This window comes from Triticum urartu, chromosome 4A (genome assembly GCF_056163025.1).
Source record: "Triticum urartu cultivar PI428250 chromosome 4A, HENAU_Tu73, whole genome shotgun sequence".
Lineage (NCBI taxonomy): Eukaryota > Viridiplantae > Streptophyta > Magnoliopsida > Poales > Poaceae > Triticum > Triticum urartu.
Window position 1 is genome coordinate 617,764,140 of NC_141876.1, and position 22,736 is coordinate 617,786,875.

Below are 22,736 nucleotides of genomic sequence, written 5' to 3' on the forward strand. Positions count from 1 at the left end.
CGAATTTTAAATTGTTCATGAATTCAAAAAATGTTACAAAAGTTGAAAAATAAGTGCTCGCCTAACAAGCCACACACTTATATTCCGGTAATACCGAAACAAAAAAATGGTGGTTCAACTACAATAATATCTAAATGTAAAGGCGGCTTATGAGAAATTGTGGAGGAGACGGCTTATTTTTTAAGTTATCAGAAGAATTGGCTCGTATTGCTCACAGAGATGGATACATAGGATTCACGTTGGTAACATGTTTCAATTTCCCATTGGTTGGAATGGATACTTGGCTTGCTTGGTTGGTACTTTTTTTCCGCGAATACGCAAAGCTTGCGTATCATTTCATTGATAGAAGAAGATTAGAACGAACGAGTACAAGATGTGATACAACACATGACACGAACTCAAGAGGCGCGAACATGGTGATCGGAGCAGAGAAACAAGGGATGCTCGGCCCAAGATGAAAAAATCACAGCTAAACTCGCCATCCTGAGAAGTAGCCCAAACCACCAACAAGACGACCAACAAGCAAAACAAGGCGGCGCCTTCATGAAGGAGAAAGACACCGAGACGCCGCCGCCGTCCGATCCGGATAGCCGGACCTAGGGTTTCCCCCGCTGCTCGAAGAGGGGCTCAAAACCGACCGTGACAACGCCTCCAAGGAGGGGACGACACCCGCGAGTGTCACCGCTGCCAGCATCGAATGCAGGGATTTCGCCCTGGCCATAGTCCGAGCAATCCCAAGCTGTCGGAACACGATCAGAGAAGAGGAAGTCTGGTATAGGTCGGGGCCAAAATCACGGAAGGGGGAGCCACGCCTGCCACCGGGCGCCACTGGAGTGCGAGCAATGGAGCGGTGGAAGGACAAACGGGGCACGGAGATGGGCGGCTGGGCAGAATGAGGGGCGATGAGGGATGCGACGGTAGCCGAAGGCCTGAGCGAGCCAGGGTCCGGAAGGAAGCGCAGATCCTTGTCATCGGGGCCCGAGCAGCAAGGACGCCGGCTAGCCCATGGAGCTGGAAGTGGGCGCAGCTCCATAGGCATGCCGGAATCGAATTGTCCCAGCATAACCTTTGTCCTCTTTGTTTGCTTTTTTAGTAGGAAGAAGGGCAACAGCTGAAAAAATGTCTACGTCCAACGCTTGGTGTGCGGGCATGGTTCACTCTTCATTGTAATCGTATCTGAACTGATGTCAAAGGCAAATGTATAGGGGTAGCTGCAAGCAAACTCAACAAAACTAAATTTGCATGACATTAGTTTATATAACCCTACAAAAAGAGTGTCCGGATGCCTCCAAATGAAATACAAGCCTTTGCTTGACATTTTTAGTGCCTGGCATTGGAGAGTAGCGCTCTTATTTTTTTCCATTTAATAATATTAATTTTTCCCTCCATAAGCGCCCAATCAGGCGGCTGGCATTGTAGATGCCCTTGCATGCTTCTTTCTTTCTTTTTATTCCCTCCGGGTTACTGAATTTATAGAAGCTTCTTAGAGCGGGGTTGTCCTTTTTTGGTTTTCTCTCATGATTAAATTAATAAATATTTTAGCAAATTCTTGAACCGTTCAAGAATTTGAAAAGAAAATTCTAAACTTCTAAAATGTTTATGTATTTGAAAACATATTCCAAAATTTAAAAAAAATCATGAATTTGAAAACAATTTGTGAATTCAAACAGTACTTGTGAATTTCAAAACGTTTCCATATTTTTTGTGAATTTAAAAATGCTCATATATTTAAAAACAAGTTGACGAATTCAAAAAATACCAAAAATTTTAAATTGTTCATGAATTCAAAAATGTTTGCAAAATAAAAAAATTATTATTTTTTAAAATAAAGTGTTCATCTAACAAGTCACACACCCATATTCAAGTAATACCGAAACAAAACAATCGGGGGTTGAACTAGAATAGCATTTATGGATAGAAAAACTATAACTTCCTAGTTTTAGTTCGTATAGACCTAATTCATTAAATTCCGTCCTATAAAATGGTAGAATTATAAATGTCTAAAATGATAGATAGGAAAACAACGAATAAAGCCATTGGACTCACATAGGAGTATTCCCCCAACCCAGGGCAACTATTTCGATATTATGAGTTCAAGGGTTTCGAAAATGTTTGTGAATTAAAAAAAACATGAATTTGAAAAATTCTTCTTAGATTAAAAAGAAATTTAGTTTAAAAGTATATATTCTCAGATTTGAAAACTGTTTGTGGACTTGAAAAATGTTCACTGATTCAACGAACTATTAATGAATTTAAAAAATATTCATGAATATTTAAAGAAAGGTCCTTGATACTGAATAATGTTTGCAAAATTCAATAAAATATTGACAAATTAAAAATATTTCTGAATTGAAAATTGTTTGTCAATTCAAATAACATTCACAAATATAAAAAATTTCATGGATTTGTGAAAAACATTACAAAGAGAGACAAAACAAATGGAAAAAAGAAAAACATAAGAAAAGAAACATAGAAACAAGAAACCTGGAAAATTGAACAAACCACATAAACCGGTGCTACATTCACACAATGACAACGCAAAAAGTGAAAACGATGCTACTGCTGGGCCTGCCCAGTGCCCACCTCGGTTACTCCCGTTGGCGAGCCCTACATATATATAGTTTAGAAGTCGTCCCCTCAGTGAATATAAGAGGCAGCTTATGAGAAAAGTTGTGGAGGAGATGGCTTGTTTTTTAAGTTGTCGGAAGAATTGGCTCGTATTGCTCACAGAGATGGATACATAGTATTCACGCTGGTAACATGTTTCAGTTTCCCATGGGTTGGACTGGATACTTGGCTTGCTTGGCTGATACTTTTTGTCGCAGCATAACCTTTGTCATCTTTGTTTGCTTTAGTAGAAAAGAAGGGCAACAGCTGAAAAAATGTCTACGTCCAACGCTTGGTGTGCGGGCACGGTTCACTCTTCATTGTAATCGTATCTGAACTGATATCAAAGGCAAATGTATAGGGGTAGATGCAAGCAAACCCAACAAAACTAAATTTGCATGACATTAGTTTATATAACCCTACAAAAAGAGTGTCCGGATGCCTCCAAATGAAATACAAGCCTTGCTTTTCCTGTTGTTTTTGTGAGCTACACCATGCATGCATGCAAGAAAACTCTTTTTTTTTGCGAATACATGCAAGAAAACTCTTACTGTGGTATACAAAAAACTGTGGTATACAAAATTGCCAAGGATCGAAATCAAAGATGGATGGGTTTATTGCATGCATCCGTTTTGACCAAGCAAAGCATGCATATTAATTATTAGCACCACGGTGATCGGACCCCCCTGCTAGTAGTAGATGCGGATGATCCCATGCCGAAGGCGAAACGCCGCTGCCTGTTGTCCGCGGGCTTGAGTATCTGGAACGAGCAGGTGAGGTCGTCGTCGACGCACATGAGGGCGCCGGCGTTGTCGAACTCGCCGCAGTAGTTGGGCGCGGAGAAGACGGTGACCATCCTCCGGCCGGCGAAGAACTCGTAGCCGTCCTCCACCACCTGGTGCGCCCGGCACACGAGGTCCAGGTCGTGCCTCTCCATGAAGGCCGCCACCACGTCCGCCCCGAACGTGTACGACACGCCCCTCTCATTGGGCCCCCACCCCGCGGCGCCGCCGGGGTCGGACCAGAGGAGGTCGCAGAGGAGGCCGGTGTCGGGGACGTCGACTGGCCTGGGGAGGCCGGCGATGTCGCGGATGTGGCGGAGGTCCGGGGAGAGGCCGCCGTGCATGCAGAGGATGCGCGACTCGACGAGGGCGGCGACGGGCATGCAGTTGAAGCAGTCGGAGAAGTGGCGCCAGAGGCGGACGGAGTAGCGGCGCTTGCACTCGTCGTAGAAGCCGTAGACGCGGTTGACGGAGGCGCACTCGTGGTTGCCGCGGAGGAGGAAGAAGTGCTCCGGGTACCGGAGCTTGTAGGCGAGCAGCAGGCAGATGGTCTCGATGCTCTGCTTGCCGCGGTCCACGTAGTCGCCCAGGAACAGGTACTTGTGCTGCGGCGGGAAGCCGCCCAGCTCGAAGAGTCGGATGAGATCCGTGTACTGCCCGTGGATGTCACCTGCCGCGTGACAACATGAGTCGGTTAATTCACAACCGAGCTAAAAGGTAAAATAAAACATAACAAAACACTGATTTTACTAAGGCTAGGTCTCGGTTAACTGAGACTTGACCAAGTCTCAGTCAAGTGATATATTCCCTCCGTTCTAAAATTAGTGTCTCAACTCTAGGACAACTTTATACTAAAGTTAGTAAAAAGTTAAAACATTTACTTTCGGACGGAGGGAGTACTGGATTAGTATATAAAAAAAGGAAAAACTGGAAAGAAGTTTCTTGTGTGAATCTCCATGCAAAATCAAAGAAAGATAGCATCAATTGAGACATAACGAAGTCTCGGCCGACTAAGACTTAGCAAAACTGTTTTACTAATCTTAGGCCATTGAGATTCTATATTCTTATCTCCGTCTCATCTTTGGGTTGAGATTCACGCAGAGGTGGGAGAATATGGAGGATTATATCAGACGGCTAGCAGCACCGACTTGTAAATATACAAAATTATAGGTGTAAGCAGACATGAATGGACCTAAACAACAGTACCAATGGGTGAAATCAATCATCCATGAATAGTATGTGAGATGATCTCATAGTCATTGGGCAGGTAAACGTGACGAGACGCACAGTTTTAGACTTGGTAAACTCTGAGTGAAAACAAGGCATATTTATCGGCCGGTAGTGACGGACACGGACTGGCGGTGCTCCTACCAACTAACGCACTAACCAGATCAAAGTCCACCATGATGTAGTGAAAGTAATACTGTAATCGGGGTTTGGTTAGGGATTATGGAGGCAGGCAGCTGGTGCGTACCGGCGATCTTGATGGGGGCGTCGAGCTGGAGCAGGTTGGGCTGGCGCATGAAGACGTCCTTGGCGGCGCCGCAGAGCTGCCGGATCTCCCCCTCGCCCAGCTGCACCTGCTGCACTTGCTGCTTCCCCGGCCGCCCCCGCCGCACCTCCAGCAGCCGCCGGATCACGTTGTCTAGCGCCGCACCGTTCATCGCCAATCAAGCAAGCAAACCAACTGGAGCTAGCTCCTACTTGAAGGTCTGACGGTCCAGCAGCAATGGATGTTTATAAGCCGACGACGACGACCATGAGGCTTGATAATTAATCTGCACGCGTAGCTAGGCAACTTTGCATCAACCAACCAAAGGTCGGCCGGCCGGAGAGAGAGATCGAACAATATATCTAGCCAGTACCTTTTCTGCTGGCTGGTATGGGCTATGGAGCACCCTATGCTCTGCCCTGCTCTGAGTATGTTGCAAGCTAGCTAGTTCCAAGGAATATTAACAGAGTGGCGGCGACCACCCAAAGCAGGCCAGCCAAAGATTCTCCTCACCACCACCACAAACGCAAGATTCTGTTTCACAACCATAAAGCATATCTCAAGCTAAACAAACAAGCTAGCTACGGAACTAATCGTGTTGCATATGCATAGCTCTGGTATTAACAACATCTCAAGAATATATATATATATATATATATATATATATATATATATATATATATATATATATATATATCAATGGACTCGACTGGTGCATGATAAAGATCATGCATCGACCGCCGTTCGACCGATCGGTTTCAAGGAAAGTTTTTCCAAAATTGATTGAAATGAACTTGACCTGCAGCTAGCACTACTAACCTTGAACGATTGAAGAAACATGTGTGAGCAGCAAAAGTAGGGTGGAGGAAGATGAGAGGACAGGAATTGGAAGGACCGAGAATGGAAAGATGGATGGAAAACAAAGCACTTTTGGGAGGTCGGCCGGCACAAATTTAAAGTGGAGAGAAAGCGAGCCGCTGTTGTTGCTGTTGCGAATATATCCTTGTGGTGCCGGCCTGCACGCATGATGGTTCTCTTACTGTGACCGTCTATACTAAAACCACGGTCAAATGCGATAGCGATATATACATCTCGCTCGACATCAACATGTTCTTATTACATATTCTCTAATATGTAGCTAACACATGAGTTGTTGATGCGGAACATATGAAGTACAAGTTAACTCAGTCGACGTAAGTTGCTGATTCCTAATTAAAGAACCTTTTTTTGTGGGGATCCTAATTAAAGAACCTGATGCGAGGGAAAAGAGGAAAAAAGAATCAGACCCATAAGCTTAGGGAACGATATCGGTGAAGCAATGACTATCGAATTTCCCTGGTATAGCAGACACGTTAATTTTCTCCAATCAAACCGCTATCATGAAAGGTAGAATTTTGCATTCGTAGAGGGCTCTGGGGCAAGGGAGATTCTGGACTCCCTAATGGATCTTTTCGTATTACGATTAATGAGGAGAACAATGGTTATTTCGTAGCTGGTACCGGTTTAAAACAAGGAGACCCCCCCCCCCCCCCCCCAACCCCACCCACCCTACTTTTTATCTAATAGTTGATGTTTTTAGCAAAATGTTAGAAAAAAGATGGTTTGCATAATATTATTAGAGGCCTTCTACCTAATCTCATTCTTGGTGTGCAAAAATGGTGGGACATGAAAAATGCTATAAATGTATATATTTCCCTACTTGTAATATGATGATGAGACCATTATGTTCATTAAGGAGGATAAGAATGCTAGGAACCTAAAGTGAATTCTGGCATGTTTTGAGAATCCTTCTGGTATGAAACTAGATCACCACAAAAGTGATTAGATGGCTAGTAATCTAGAGCTTATGTTCAAATTTGTTGCTGTAAAATTGACTCCTTCCCTTTTTAATATCCTTCTTTTTTTAGAAAATCATTTTTAGTATTTAGACGCACCTTTACATTACTCTAGACAAAATTACCAAAAGCATTGCAGGTTGGAGGAAGAAGCAAACTTTTTGTGGAGTAAAACTGATTCTTCTTCAGGCTACCATTGTTTCAGTTCCTTACTCGTCTTTTGTGATGAAATTCCATTCTTAGGAAATTTCCCATTAATATAAAAAAGTACACAAATGTCTCATTTCTTTCATGGGAAATGTAGATTTTTTTTTGGGAGAAATATGGGAAATGTAGATGATAGCCACAAGTAGCACTTGGCTAATTGGGGCATGGTTTGTAGGAAACATGATTGCAGTGGTGTAGCTAGGCATTCCAATCGAGGATTTTGATCTTAGCTTGACGGGCTCCTGCCTCGTGGACCAAAAGATACTTTGTCGGAGGTGACAACACGGGGGTGAAATTGGTTGGTCATAAAGATAACCTCTCTCCATCTACCGAGAAAAAAAAAACCCTTTATAGTTTTGTTGGACAAGTACATAAGCTACTAAAGTTGATTCTCTTGGAAATTAACAAAAGGAACTAGACTCATGTTTGGTGTGGTCACGTGTTCCTAGCCACCCATTGTGGTCTTTACCTATTATTAATAATTAACAAAAAAGTATTGTGGCTAAAGTGTGACATGGGATTGATCTCAAACTTCCCTTTAGGAGTTGTGTTGATGAGAACATGTCAGCCATGGCTGGATTTGAAAATTTGTATATACGTATATAGTATTACTGATGAGCTGGACACTCGTCTGGAACATGCATTCATCTGGTATTTATACTTGTATAGTTCCTTTTACCAATTCATTAACTTTTGTGCAATCCGCTATGGCAGTGCTCCTTACTTACGGAAGATTTTCGTCCCACCAAAAAAAAACATATTTTCCTACGGCTGTTAGCCCGAAATAGATGTTTAGCCAGAGATAACTTGATGATGAGATGCCATGTGGGTGACACTACCAACCTCTACTGCGTTGAAATTGAAACTAATAATCATGTGTTGTTTGAGTATGTTCTAGCCAAAAATAATTAAGATGTTATTCCTCTCTGGTTTGGTTGTACGTTAGGATTTTATGAGATGGTCGCCATCCACTGGCGGAGCTATGGCTATTGCTGAAGGGGCCATGCCCCCCCCCCCCCCCCCCCAGCCCATCAATTTTATATGAAGAAACTATATTTTGGGTGGCACAAATTCAGAGAAATGCTGTTTTTGGCCCCTCCAGAAAATTATATTTTGTCATTCGCCCCCTCAGCTCTTCCTCCGTAGCTCCTTCACTGTCGACATCTACTATGACGTATGCTCTCGGACATGAATATTTCCAAGTCGGCGCTTTGTGGACCTTACAATTTTTTTAATATTATTTGTTTTCATGCGAAGCATTCGATCATTATCAAGGAGCTCTGGTGCTTATGGAGTCGTGGGTTGCACAAATGGAAGATTTCCTGCAAGCCCTTCAAATAAGCATATTGTTGGACAAGGACCGGGGAAAATTGTCAAGTATGCCTTGTTGTTGGAACCGCAGCCCTCTCTCACTCTCGGCTAGAGGTAGAAGAAGACACAAGACAAAAGAAAAGGATTGGGGTGTTCGTGCGCCCGTGGCGGCGTTCGTGCGCCGGCCCGGAATTTCTTATGTCTTGTGTCTTCTTCTACCTCTAGCCGAGAGTGAGAGAGGGATGCGGTTCCAACATTTGGTATCATGAGCTTGGTGTTTTGGGCGTGCTTGCCGTGCCGGAGGCGTGACAGCGATGGCGGCGCTCGCCGGCAGCTGCGTAACGGAGCTTCGGGCCGTGTGTCGGCCCATGGAGGTGGGCGGCGCGGTGGCTGTCATGGCGCGTGGCGGAGGCGGCGGACGGTGACATCGTACATGCGGCGACCGCGGAGGCCGCCGAGGCGCTACGTGGTGGCGCGGCGGCGCAGCACGGCGTGGCGGCGTGGAGGCACTGCATGGCGGCATGGAGGCCGCGGCGGTGCAGGGCAATAAGCCGCGGCGACGAGTAGGGCGCGACCGGTGCGTGTTATGGGTGCACACTGGACGCGCCGGGCGCGTCGGGACCACGAGCGCGCGTACGAGCGAGTGGTTGACGTTGGGAGGAGGCGTATGTCGCCGTTGTGCTCGAGTCCGTGCTCGAGTTCGGCTACATCCTTCTGGCGTTTGTCGCTGGTGGCTGCCATGGCGGACGCGGAGGCAGCACGCGGTGAGCGTCTGGTGCGGCCGGGCTCGTCGGGCACGTTGGATGCGCGCAGGACGGGCGGGACGCACTGGTGTGATCGGGCTCGTCGGACGCGTCAGGTGCGCGCGGGACATGCGGGACGTACTGGGGCGTCGGGCACGTCGGGTGCGCGCGGGACGTGCGGGGCGCAGAGGGACGCCAGACGTGTGTCGCCGGAGTCGTCCGTGGCGGTGCGACCGGCATCGTTGCGCCAGGTCGGATCCGCGAGCTGGGCCACGCTCGTGACGACAACAACGACAGGAGTTGCAACAACTTCAGCGACGGCAAGGTCATGGCTTAGGGAGTGAGTGTTGGCAATAAGCCATGCTCCAGCGATGACGACCGGCGTCGGGTGCGCCATATGCGGTCTATGCAAGGCGTGGGCATAGGGATCAGTTGGTCCGGCTATGTTGAGTGCGTACGAGTGCGTGCCATACGCGCGGCCGGGCTATACGGATCACAGTGTGGCGCGGTTGCGTGGTAGCTAGCTTTGCGTGTGCACATGCATAGAATTAGTTGTGTGCATGCATAGTTTGTTAGCCAGGCCGTGGGTTAGTGGCCGTGTGGCGTTTTAGTTGGTTAGTGTGTGGGTGGCTCTGATGTGTGTGGCCGTGTGTTATTTAAGCAGCTGTTAGTCACCGTGAAGATGGTGTGAAGCCGAGTAGCAATGTAGCCACTGTAAAAAGAAAAGGATTGGAGCGTTCGTGCGTCCGTGGCGGCGTTTGTGCGCCGGTCCAAAATTTCTTATGTCTTATGTCTTTTTCTACCTCTAGCCGAGGGTGAAAGAGGGCTGCGGTTCCAACACTTGTGAGGCTGCCTTCAAACCAATCCCAATGTTTGTTCTTGGATGAAAAAATAATTGTTTCATGAGTACTCCCTCTGTTCCAGAATATGAGGTGCATCAGTTTCCGTACAGGTCAGACTTATATATGTTTAATTGACCAAGATTATAGAATAAAATATCAACATCTACAATACAAAATAAATAAAATATAAAAATACTTTTCGTGATGGATCTAATGATACAAATTTGGTATTTTTTAGTATTTTTTCTCACAATTGGTCAAACGTGCACATGTTTAACTTTTGGAAAAATTAATACACCTTATATTTTGGAACGGAGGGAGTAATTTTAGTAATTTTACTCCATGTTGCATGTTTTCTATCAATGAATCTAGACCAACCGAAGAAGCAGTACGCTTTCCCTCTGTGATTTTGTATGAGACGCAACACTGCTTCAGTATGCTTAATGTAGAAACTGAGGCATATGTTCTTTTATACCACTATATAGTGAATAACCTTGAATATCGGCCGTTGGATGAAGCCGATCTGACGGTAAAGAGGTTGAACATCTAAGCGATGTTATCCATTGTATATCATGTTTGCTGTATCAGACTCTACTATGTGTACTATCTAGAAGATTGTGCGCTTGAGTTTAAGCCTAATGGACATTATGCACGAACCAGAAACAAACTTCTACTTTGCTCTAAACTCTTTCAAACTTAAACCCTATATTAGTTCTATTTCTGATAAAATTGGTAGTCATTTTTACTTGGTAATTTTTGTTCTATTTGAGGCTACGGATGTACTTCATAAATCTCATTTATCTTTGTGATGCAACATTAGGTATTCATGTTATTTTCTACTAAGAGTTTCAATGCGAGGTACTTAAAAGACACACCTCCTACAAAAAATGTGATCGGTATATTTCACGTGAGTTTATGTAGTATATATATTGCAATTTTCGAGTATTTTGTGGCTATAATTTGTTATTTTGTGAAATGGACCAAGAGAGTTAAATCGGCATCTTGGACTTCATGCACGTGCCTCAATTCTTTTATTTACCTATACACTATAGTACCTTGATCGTTTGTCACACTTTGATTTTCTGCTCTCATGTGCATGCAATGCACGTATAACTTACTAGTATGTATCTGTAAGCTTGCGAATTGACTCCATGCTATTAGGGCAAAAATATAAAAATATTATGTGCATGGTTATCTCAAGAAGGACGTAATGAACCAAATGCAATTTGTGCATTTCATTGGTTCTAGGCCATACAGTACATGTACATGATGTATGCCAACAATACAACATGCAAACATTATTACAACATAACTCTAATACATATATGACACACACCATTGTGAAGAAACAACGAGGCACTACAACCAGTTAATAAATACTTTGAGGCTAAAAGAAACATGGGAAAATACCTATTGGTTTTGTAGCAGTGTGTGAAGGAAATATGCCCTAGAGGCAATAATAAAGTTATTATTTATATTTCCTTATATCATAATAAATGTTTATTATTCGTGCTAGAATTGTATTAACCGGAAACTTAGTACATGTGTGAATACATAGACAAACAGAGTGTCACTAGTTTGCCTCTACTTGACTAGCTCGTTGAATCAATGATGGTTATGTTTCCTAACCATAGACATGAGTTGTTATTTGATTAACGGGATCACATCATTAGAGAATGATGTGATTGACTTGACCCATCCGTTAGCTTAGCACGATGATCGTTTAGTTTGTTGCTATTGCTTTCTTCATGACTTATACATGTTCCTATGACTATAAGATTATGCAACTCCAGAATACCGGAAGAACACTTTATGTGCTACCAAACGTCACAACGTAATTGGATGATTATAAAGATGCTCTACAGGTGTCTCCGATGGTGTTCGTTGAGTTGGCATAGATCGAGAATAGGATTTGTCACTCCGATTGTCGGAGAGGTATCTCTAGGTCCTCTCGATAATGCAAATCACTATAAGCCTTGCAAGCATTGTGACTAATGAGTTAGTTGCGGGATGATGCATTACGGAACGAGTAAAGAGACTTGCCGGTAACGAGATTGAACTAGGTATTGAGATACCGACGATCGAATCTCGGGCAAGTAACATACCGATGACAAAGGGAACAACGTATGTTGTTATGCGGTTTGACTGATAAAGATCTTCGTAGAATATGTAGGAGCCAATATGAACATCCAGGTTCCGCTATTGGTTATTGATCGGAGACGTGTATCGATCATGTCTACATAGTTCTCGAACCCGTAGGGTCCGCACGCTTAACGATCTGTATTATGAGTTTATGTGATTTGATATACCTAAGATAGTTCGGAGTCCCGGATGAGATTGGAGACATGACGAGGAGTCTCGAAATGGTCGAGACGTAAAGATCGATATATTGGACGACTATATTTGGACATCGGAAAGGTCCCGAGTGATTCGGGTATTTTTTAGAGTACCGGGGAGTTACAGGAATACGGGGAAGAAGTATTGGGCCTCATGGGCCAAGTGGTGGAAGAGAGGAGGCAGGGCGCGCGGCCCCCCTAGCCCAAACCGAATTGGACTAGGGGGGGGGGCCTTTCCTCATTTCCTCCTTTCCTCCCTCTCCTTCCTTCTCCCCTTCCCCCTTCCTTTCCTCCTCCTAGTAGGAGTAGGAATTCCTACTCCTACTAGGAGGAGGATTCCTCCTCCTGGCACGCCCTAGGAGGGCCGGCCGGCCTCCCCCTTTGCTCCTTTATATACGGGGGCAGGGGGCACCTAGAACACACAAGTTGATTGTTCCAAGCCGTGTGCGGTGCTCCCTCCACCATAATAAACCTCGATCATATCGTAGCGGTGCTTAGGCGAAGCCCTGCGTCGATAGCAACATCATCACCGTCATCACGCCGTCGTGCTGACGGAACTCTCCCATGAAGCTCTGCTGGATCGGAGTTCGTGGGACGTCATCGAGCTGAACGTGTGCTGAACTCGGAGGTGCCGTGCGTTCGGTACTTGCATCGGTCAGATCGTGAAGACGTTCGATTACATCAACCGTGTTCTCATAACGCTTCCGCTTACGGTCTACGAGGGTACATAGACGATACTCTCCCCTCTCGTTGCTATGCATCACCATGATCTTGCGTGTGCGTAGGAATTTTTTTGAAATTACAACATTCCCCAACAGTGTGTTAGTTAGTTATTGATTATTTTCACTATGTTTTTTAGGTTGGAATCATTAGACCATTGGTGATGTTGGATATATTCCCTAAAATTCACTTGATATATACTCCAATTTCAGTTTGAAGTGAAATATTATTACATGAGATACTAATATTGCCTCAATGTTTAAGAGAAGCTCGGATTTTCATGATTATTTTTGCTGCAACCTTGAAGCTAGGAGCATACTATCGTTCAAACACGGGTACCATTGCCTATTTTCCTTTCAATTAATTGTTCTCACTGCATACATACTCCATGTTGAACTTTGAAGTGATTGTGACATGACAGCTGTAGCGTGCCAACATTGTAAGAAATGTAAAGGGTTCATGATTATTTGCCACTATATTTCTGTAGTTGGAACCGTTCTAATCATTTGAAGATTGGATATATTCTCCAAATCATGGTTTCCTAAAAAACAAAACCTCAAGTTGATATCATGATTATTTTCACTGCCTGCGAGTAGCTAGTTCAGGGATAATTAAGCAATACAAGAGAATTGGTTGCCACACCCAAACCAGGCCAACGAAAGATTCCCCTCATCGCCCTACAAATGCAATATTATGTTTTACATAAACGAGATTAAGTAAATAAGATAGGAATTATAAGTTAACTACCCTACTTGCTAATATCACTCAACTAATGCATGCACTGAATAAAAATTGATCTATTAGTCGATTAGTTGAAGTAAACATAACCAACTAGTGCTAATCTTGAAAAATTGAAGTAAACATGCCTAAGCAACACAACCCCAACCACCCTGGATTTTCCTCATCCACTTTCTCATGAGGAAGTGCCTACGCTACCAATGTTATTATCCACAACAAATTTTGAAATCTGGTGCTATTCACAATTGGATTTATTTTTTTATTGCAGCATGGATTCAATTTATATCTGCAATCTTGTGACATTATTATATTGATATTGTAATTTTTAATGAATTCTCCTTGTGCCTATCTAGTAGTTTGATCATACGACTTATATGCTATCATGGTAGAACTTACAGAGCGTGCATGGGTGTTCCCATGTTTTTCATCTACATGTACTATGTGACATCCCAACACTACGAGTGTATTGGTTATGATTGTACTTTGTTACTACTTGTGTGTGTGTGCTATGTGAATTGTTTGCGTTGTAGTTACAACTAAAATGTTGCTAAGTTTTTTAGCATATTGTTGAAAATGCAAAGGTTGTATTGTTTAATTGTACAACATCTAATTATGAGAGGTAATCTCACCATGTCCATTGAAGAGTTGACTTGAATCAAAATTGCCACATTCTACCTCTCCAGCCAAACACTATGACAAGACCATTCTATTCCATGTTTAGGTTCAACTAAACACAGGAATAAAACCAAACCATTCCTTTAAAATGGAACCATGACATTCCGTCTCATTCCATTTGGTTCCTCAATAAAACACACACTAAATAAAACCAATGTGTGGTTATACAAGGGTGCCTACTGTCTGTGTCAAAACCGGCGGATCTCGGGTAGGGTGTCCGAACTGTGCGTCTAAGGCGGATGGTAACAGGAGGCAGGGGACAAGATGTTTACCCAGGTTCGGGCCCTCTTTATGGAGGTAATACCCTACGTCCTGCTTGATTGTTCTTGATGATATGAGTATTACAAGAGTTGATCTACCACGAGGTCGTAGAGGCTAAACCCTAGAAGCTAGCCTATGGTATGATTGTCTGTTATCCTACGGACTAAACCCTCCGGTTTATATAGACACCGGAGGTGGTTAGGGTTACACAAGGTCGGTTACAAGGGAGGAGATCCCCATATCCGTATTGCCTAGCTTGCCTTCCACGTCAAGGAGAGTCCCATCCGGACACGGGACAAAGTCTTCAATCTTGTATCTTCATAGTCCAACAGTCGGGCCGAAGGATATAGTCCGGCTGTCCGGAGGCCCCCTAATCTAGGACTCCCTCAGTAGCCCCTGAACCAGGCTTCAATGACGATGAGTCTGGCGCGCAGTATTGTCTTCGGCATTGCAAGGCGGGTTCTTCTCCAAATACTCCATGGAAGATTTTTGAACACAAGGATAGTGTCCGGCTCTGCAAAACAAGTTCCACACCCCATCGTAGAGAGAATAATATTTCCACAAGTCTAATTTGCTGGCACGTTTTGACAGCACGACATCATGCCATGGCTCGGTCTTTATTTGAACCATTTTTCTCAACCAGCGCTGCGCATATTGCGAGGCGGTTTTTCTGATACGTCTTGTCAAAGCAGAGATCGTGTCCCCCTTATTACGGGATTCTCATCAATACGGACGTGGGTAACCCAATCGTGCATGTTGGTATGACTCCTAGATCTTAGGCAAGTCCCAAACGGCCACAAGGAGGACGCTTGATATTCACCTTCTTTATAGAGAGGGCGAGGCCTGTCCTTTTTTTCCCCTCGTGCTCAATCGAATCCTTCCCCCGCCTCGAGTTTCAACACCCAAGACTCAGGTCAGTCGCTTCGGACCTTCAACCATGTCCGGATCCAACCTTCAAGGTCGGTGATTCCTCTGTCACAGAGGAGGACATCAAGAAGCTGAGAGAGGCTAGATATCTGACCGCCGAAATTTTGCATAGGCTGCCTGCCTGAGGGCAGGTTATCCCTACTCCCGAACCCACCGAGAGTGTCGTGTTCATCTCTCACTTCCTCCGAGGACTAGGCCTCGCTCTGGATCCCTTTGTTAGGGGGCTTATGTTCTATTATGGGCTGGATTTCCACTATCTGGCCCCGGATTCCCTTCTTCACATCTCGTCGTTTATTGTCGTATGTGAGGCCTTCCTTCGCATTACCCCTCACTTCGGCCTGTGGCTCAAGACCTTCAATGTAAAGCCGAAGATGATTGAGGGGCGGCACACAGAGTGCGGAGGGGCTTTAATAAGCAAAATCGCCGGTGCCCCATGGCCAGAGGGTTCCTTCACAGAGGTGTCCAGTTTGTGGCAGCGGGAGTGGTTTTACATCACAACTCCCCGAAGTGCCAAGTGGGTTGCAACCCCTACCTTTTGCTCGGGCCCCCCACCGCAACTGATGTCATGGATTAGGAGGGGGATGAGCTGGGGACCAGCAAAGGATGTGCCAATATTGCAGAGCCGCATCTGAGATCTCTTTGAGAGAGACTTCAGCCTGGTTATGGTAATGCAAGTTATGCTAGTTCGCCGAGTCCAGCCTTGCAAACGTCGGCCCCTCCGTATGTGGGAATTCAACCCGGAAGGACCGCGAGCTATTCAGCACTTCCTCGGCATGACGCTCGAAGAGATGTACAAATCGTTCTTCGGACCCCAAATAGAGTGTCCGGACACCATCGAGGATGTGGGTTTGAGCTACAACCGCCCCGATACCCAAGTAAGTAATCCCATGGCCGAACACGCTATCCTTTTATTTATCATGACATCATTCTAAAAAGTCGCTCTTTGACCAGGACTGGATAACAAAGGCAAAGATGATCAGGTGTTCGGCCCCCCTTCCTGAAGGCTTGGACAATCCGGTACTAGACAAAATGCTCGAGCCGGCACCTTATCAAGTGCCCTCAAAGGAAGATGAAGGGGGAAATAAAGAGGCCGAAAGAGGGCCTCACTCGCTACTTGTCCCAGCCGGGGGAATGAGCGCCTCCGCGAGGGAGGATAACCAGGGGAAGAATCTGACATTCCCTCTCCCCGGGGAAGGAAGAGGACTACCTCTAAAGATCCGGAAACTAAGGTTTACAAACGGGAGAAGAAATCTTCGCCAAAGGGTCCTGCCTCGGAGGGTATTCTTGCCGCACAATGTCCGCATGGGGATCAGCCCTCTACCGAGCTGTAAGTAATCAAAAAGTACTTAATAGTGAAAATATCCTACCTTACTTCCGAAGACAATAACCGATGCTTATAAATTGTAGTCCAGATCATAGCCCTTCTCGACAGAGTTCGTCTTCGGGGGATCTTCTTCCGGAGATGATGGAGAGCGAAACACCTCCCCCTGATGTAGCGACCAGACCTCAAACGGTCTGATCTCTGTGCTCAGGTGTCATCCCTGGATCAGTAATGCTGACACCACACAGTACTTGAAGGATTTATAATAGAGTAGCAATCACACACTTATTACATCAAGTGCCTCAATAGAGAACTTATTACAATAAATATGGCTTAAGCCATCTAACAACGATAACAGCGGAAGGCTTGGAAGATAAGTGAGTCCATCAACTCCAACGGCATCACTGAGTATAGAACCACGACCTAAAAACTCCTTAATCGTTGTCTGAAAAGTCTGCAACATTAACGTTGCAGCCCGAAATGGGTCAGCACATGGAATATGCTGGCAAGGTAACACATAGAGAGTAATGGAATGAAACAGCTATACTATATGCATATTTGGCTGGTGGAAAGCTCTATGGTTACAGTTTTGCGTAAAGCCAATTTTTCCCTACTGCAAAGGAATAAATTTTATTTAACTATCATGGTAGTTGTTAAACATTGAGAATGGTTGACAGCATCCTCAATCCCAATTAAGCATCATCATTAAACAAAACCCAACAAAATTAAATTTTAGAGTTACATGTTGAGATTCACATGATAATCCAAGTACTAGATACTCAAGATGTCCATAACCAGGGACACGGCTAACCATGATTAGTTTATACACTCTGCAGAGGTTTGCACACTTTTCCCCACAAGATTCGATCGCCTCCGTTTGGTTTCTCGCACTACATGGTGTTTGAGAAGACGGATGACCGAGACACAGTCTTTCAGAAGCGCTAGCACCTTACGATGGATAGACCGTTACACCTACTTTCCCCTACATCTGCTAGTCTATCCTGTAAGAGTTCGCACGACTTAATCAACTATGCTAGAGCCCATAATAGCTTGTGGCTGCACACGGAAGTTTCTAGTATGAAAAATCTCATGATCCCTTTGGGCCTGGGTGGCGGTCTATAAAGAAAAACAGACAATCCTGGAATACCCAGGTACCTCAATCCACCCAGATGTGTGTTTAAGTTGCCACCTTAGATAAACCATTAATTAACCAACTCACATCTGTCATGGATATCACTCACCCAATCCACGTCTACTAGCATAGCATGGCACAATAGGCAAACGTAGAAGTAACTCCCAAAGGTTTAATAATAAACAGGTAATAGGTACTACCTCAACTACTTCTCATCCCACAATTTACTTAGATCCTAATCATGCAATGTTTGAGGATTGATCTAATGCAATAAAACTGGGTAGTAGGAGGTATGATCAAAGTGTTACTTGCCTTGCTGATGATCCGCGAAACCTAGAGATTCGAAGTAACAGGCGGCGCACTTCGGGTATTCTATCGCAGACAAACAAACAAGCATACAATAAGTATTCATCTAATGCACGAGTAAAAATCAAATAAGAGATCTAACCAGAAGGTTCAACTTAAGAACTCCGGTTTGCAAAAAGATTCAAATCAGACGAAGCAACAAAAGTCAAACGGCAAAAGAAACAGGCTTCGTTTACTATTCTGGATCTAGGGTAATTTTTATAGTGGCAAAAACTTGTTTAAGTTGGTAAAACTGATAGAGGGTTTCGAGACGAAACTCCAGGCGCTTGAATCGCCTGATTACGATAAACGAGCGAAAAGTTATACTAAAACGAAAATCGGATCAGGAATCGCGATCAGAAAAATCACGGATTTAATCCGAGAAAAAGAAAAACAACAAACGTTCGCTAGAACGAACGGACGAACGCTCGCTAATTAAATAAATCGGAAAAACCGATCTATTTAAAAAAACCAAAACTAAAAAAACGACAAAACCGTCGGAAAAACCGAACGGTTTTCTAAAAAAACCGGCGTCTAAAAAAAATCTACCGGCAACTCCGGCGAGATTCCGGCGGCGGCGGCGCGGGGCGGTCGGCGACGGCGGCGGCGGTCGGCACAGCGCGGCGGCGGCGCGGGTGGCGGCGGCGGCGGCTCGATGGGCTGTGGGGGTCGGGTGCCCCGGCTTATAAAGGCCGGCCCCGGAGGAGTCCGGGCCTAACACGGCCCGTAGGTCGGTTTCGTTTTTTTTAATTATTCCATGCAGAAAAACAAATAAAAGAAATACTAAACGGACTCCAAAAATCCAGAAATAAATTTTTCCGGGCTTCTAAAATCAAGCCGCACCAGGTGAACATTTATTTGGAGCCTAAATGCAATTTTGAAAAACGCACATATTTCCTAAATTCAAATAAAATAACGAAAAACTCCGAAATAAAATCTTATTTGATTTTATTATTAAATCCTCAATATTTCTTTATTTTGGGAAAGTCATTTTATTTCCTCTCTCATATTTTTGTAATAGAAATAATTGATGATAAAATAATTAAAATCAAATGATCCTATTCTCAGAATTTGAGAAAACTCAAATATGAAAATAACGAAATCCCCAACTCTCTTCGTGGGTCCTTGAGTTGCATAGAATTTCTAGGATCAAAACCAAAAGCAAATAAAATATGATATGCAATGATGATCTAATGTATAACATTCCAAATTGAAAATTTGGGATGTTACAAACCTACCCCCTTTAAGATGAATCTCGCCCTCGAGATTCGGGTTGGCTAGAAAATAGGTGAGGGTGGTCCTTGAGCAAATCTTCCTCTCGCTCCCAGGTGGCTTCATCCTCCGTGTGGTGGCTCCACTGAACCTTGCAAAACTTGATAACCTTGCTGTGGGTGACTCGACTGGCATACTCTAGAATCTTAACTGGTTTCTCCTCATAGGTCAAATCATTGTCCAACTGAATTGCTTCCAGTGGTACTGTGTCTCTCAAGGGTATGTCAGCCATCTCTGCGTGGCACTTCTTCAACTGGGAAATGTGGAACACATCATGAACTCCTGACAATCCTTCAAGCAATTCCAACTTGTAGGCCACTTCTCCCATACGTTCCAATACTCGGTATGGTCCTACAAAACGTGGCGCTAACTTTCCCTTAACACCAAAGCGCTTTGTTCCTCGAAGTGGGGATACTCGAAGATAAACTCTGTCTCCAACTTCGTAAACTGTCTCCTTGCGTTTAGAATCTGCATAACTCTTTTCCCTGGACTGGGCTACCTTGAGCCTGTCGTGAATCAATTCCGCCTTCTGTTCAGACTCCTTAATCAAATCAGGTCCAAACAACTGGCGGTCTCCAACTTCATCCCACGACAACGGTGTCCTGCACCTTCTTCCGTACAAGGCCTCGAAAGGGGCCATCTTTAAACTGGATTGATAGCTGTTGTTGTAAGAGAACTCGGCATACGGCAAATTCTCGTCCCAACTAGATCCATAATCTAGCGCACAAGCTCTCAGCATGTCCTCCAAAATCTGATTGACTCTCTCGGTCTGTCCATCTGTCTGTGGATGAAAAGCTGTGCTGAATTCTAGTCTGGTTCCCAAAGTTTCGTGCAACTGATTCCAGAACTTTGAGGTAAACTGGGTTCCTCTATCTAACACTATACTCCTCAGAACTCCATGTAAGCATACAATCATGGTCATGTATATCTTTGCCAACTTAGCACTGATGTAAGTGGTCTTTACCAGGATGAAATGAGCTACTTTCGTCAAATGAACGACTACAACCCAAATCGAGTCATAGCCTGAACGAGTCCTGGGTAATCCCGTGATAAAATCCATGCCTAACTTATCCCACTTCCATTCGGGTATCGGCAATGGTTGTAGCAATCCTGCTGGCTTCTGATGCTCTGCTTTTACTCTCTGACATACATCACAAACTGCTACATACTCCGCAATGTCTTTCTTCACTCCGGTCCACCAGAAGATATCCTTCAAATCCAAATACATCTTGGTATTTCCTGGGTGAATCGAATACGGTGAATCTTGTGCCTCTTGCAGAACCAAGCTCATGATCTCCGGGTCATTGGGCACATAAACACGGTCTTCAAACCATAGGGTGTCGTGCTCATCCTCACGAAATCCTTTAGCCTTCCCTTTGCTCATTTTCTCCTTTGTAGAGGCAATCTCCTTGTGAGTCTTCTGGGCTTCTCTGATTCTATCCATCAAAGTTGACTGAATCTCCAATGCTGCTACATAGCCTCTCGGAACTATTTCCAAACATAGCTCACGAAGATTTTCGGCTAACTCCTTTGGTATTTCTCCTGTCGTTAGTGTATTAACATGGCTCTTACGGCTCAACGCGTCAGCTACTACATTAGCCTTTCCGGGATGGTAATGCAATCTCATATCATAATCCTTGATGAGCTCCAACCATCTCCTTTGTCTGAGGTTTAACTCCTTCTGCGTGAAAATGTATTTCAAACTCTTGTGATCCGTGTACACCTCACAATGATTTCCAATGAGGAAATGTCTCCATGTTTTCAATGCATGCACTACGGCTGCTAACTCCAAATCATGCGTGGCATAATTCAATTCGTGCGGTTTAAGCTATCTTGAGGCATATGAAACAACTCTCCGTTCCTGCATAAGCACTGCTCCAAGTCCCCGACGTGAAGCGTCGCAATACACCTCATAGTCCTTGGTCTGGTATGGCAAAATCAACACTGGTGAAGTAACCAAACGTTTCTTTAACTCCTGGAAACTAGCCTCACACTCCTCGGTCCATATGAACTTGGTATCCTTCTTTAACAACTCCGTCATAGGCTTCGCAATCTTTGAGAAATTCTCAATAAATCTCCGGTAGTATCCTGCGAGTCCAAGGAAACTCCGGATCTCGCCAACTGTGGTTGCTGCTTCCCACTTGGTCACGGTATCAACTTTAGTGGGATCTACTGATATACCTTCTCCGGATATAACGTGTCCGAGGAATCCTACTTCCTTCAACCAAAGCTCACATTTGCTGAACTTGGCATACAACTGATGTTCTCTGAGCTTCTCAAGTACCAATCGCAAATGTTCCTTATGCTCCTCTTTATTCTTCGAGTAAACCAGGATATCATCTATGAACACCACGACGAACTTATCCAAGAACTCCATAAACACTTTGTTCATCATGTTCATAAAATAGGCAGGTGTGTTAGTCAGACCAAATGACATAACGGTATACTCGTACAGCCCATACCTGGTGGTAAAAGTTGTCTTAGGTATATCCTGTTCTCGAATCTTCAACTGGTGGTATCCTGATCGTAGATCGATCTTGGAAAATACCTTAGCTCCTTGCAATCGATCAAACGGATCATTGATCATTGGTAGTGGGTACTTGTTCTTGATCGTTACGTCATTCAACCCACGATAGTCAACAACCATCCTTAACGATCCATCCTTTTTCTCCACTAGAAGTACTGGTGATCCTCAAGGCGACGAACTTGGGCGAATGTAACCTTTATCCAGTAACTCCTTAATCTGCTTCTTAATCTCCACCAAATCCTTTGCAGGCATCCTGTATGGTCTCTTTGATATTGGCCCTGTGCCACTGGTACTTCCTCCTGCACAACTCCTGTTAAACAATTTACTTGAGTCCCTTTTGGCACATGTCAGGATACATACTTGATCCTTCTCCCTTCTGGGGTGGTAAGCAAGATCGACTTACTGGCGCAATCGATGTTTCCTCCATACATCGACAGCCAATCCATACCGAGAATTACATCCAATCCTTGTGATTCCAAAATGATTAGATCCGAGGGAAACACATGTTGGAAATATGCCCTAGAGGCAATAATAAATTAGTTATTATTATATTTCCTTGTTCATGATAATCGTTTATTATCCATGCTAGAATTGTATTGATAGGAAACTCAGATACATGTGTGGATACATAGACAACACCATGTCCCTAGTAAGCCTCTAGTT

The 22,736-nt window shown here is 44.3% G+C and overlaps 1 protein-coding gene across 2 annotated transcripts; it reads right to left on the minus strand.

Annotated features, from left to right (window-relative positions):
* Window positions 1-3,102: 3,102 nt before the first annotated feature.
* Window positions 3,103-5,840, minus strand: LOC125550099 (serine/threonine-protein phosphatase PP1-like). Of its 2 annotated transcripts, XM_048713011.2 has the most exons (4): window positions 5,701-5,840; window positions 5,255-5,415; window positions 4,864-5,167; window positions 3,103-4,059 (listed from the first exon to the last, which is right to left on the minus strand). In XM_048713011.2, exons 3-4 carry the CDS (start codon window positions 5,051-5,053, stop codon window positions 3,269-3,271), a joined length of 981 nt encoding a protein of 326 aa, XP_048568968.2. In that variant the 5' UTR covers window positions 5,054-5,167; window positions 5,255-5,415; window positions 5,701-5,840; the 3' UTR covers window positions 3,103-3,268. The 2 variants fall into 2 exon arrangements, with proteins under 2 accessions (XP_048568968.2, XP_048568967.2); XM_048713010.2 differs by having other exon boundaries at window positions 4,864-5,415.
* Window positions 5,841-22,736: the final 16,896 nt, after the last annotated feature.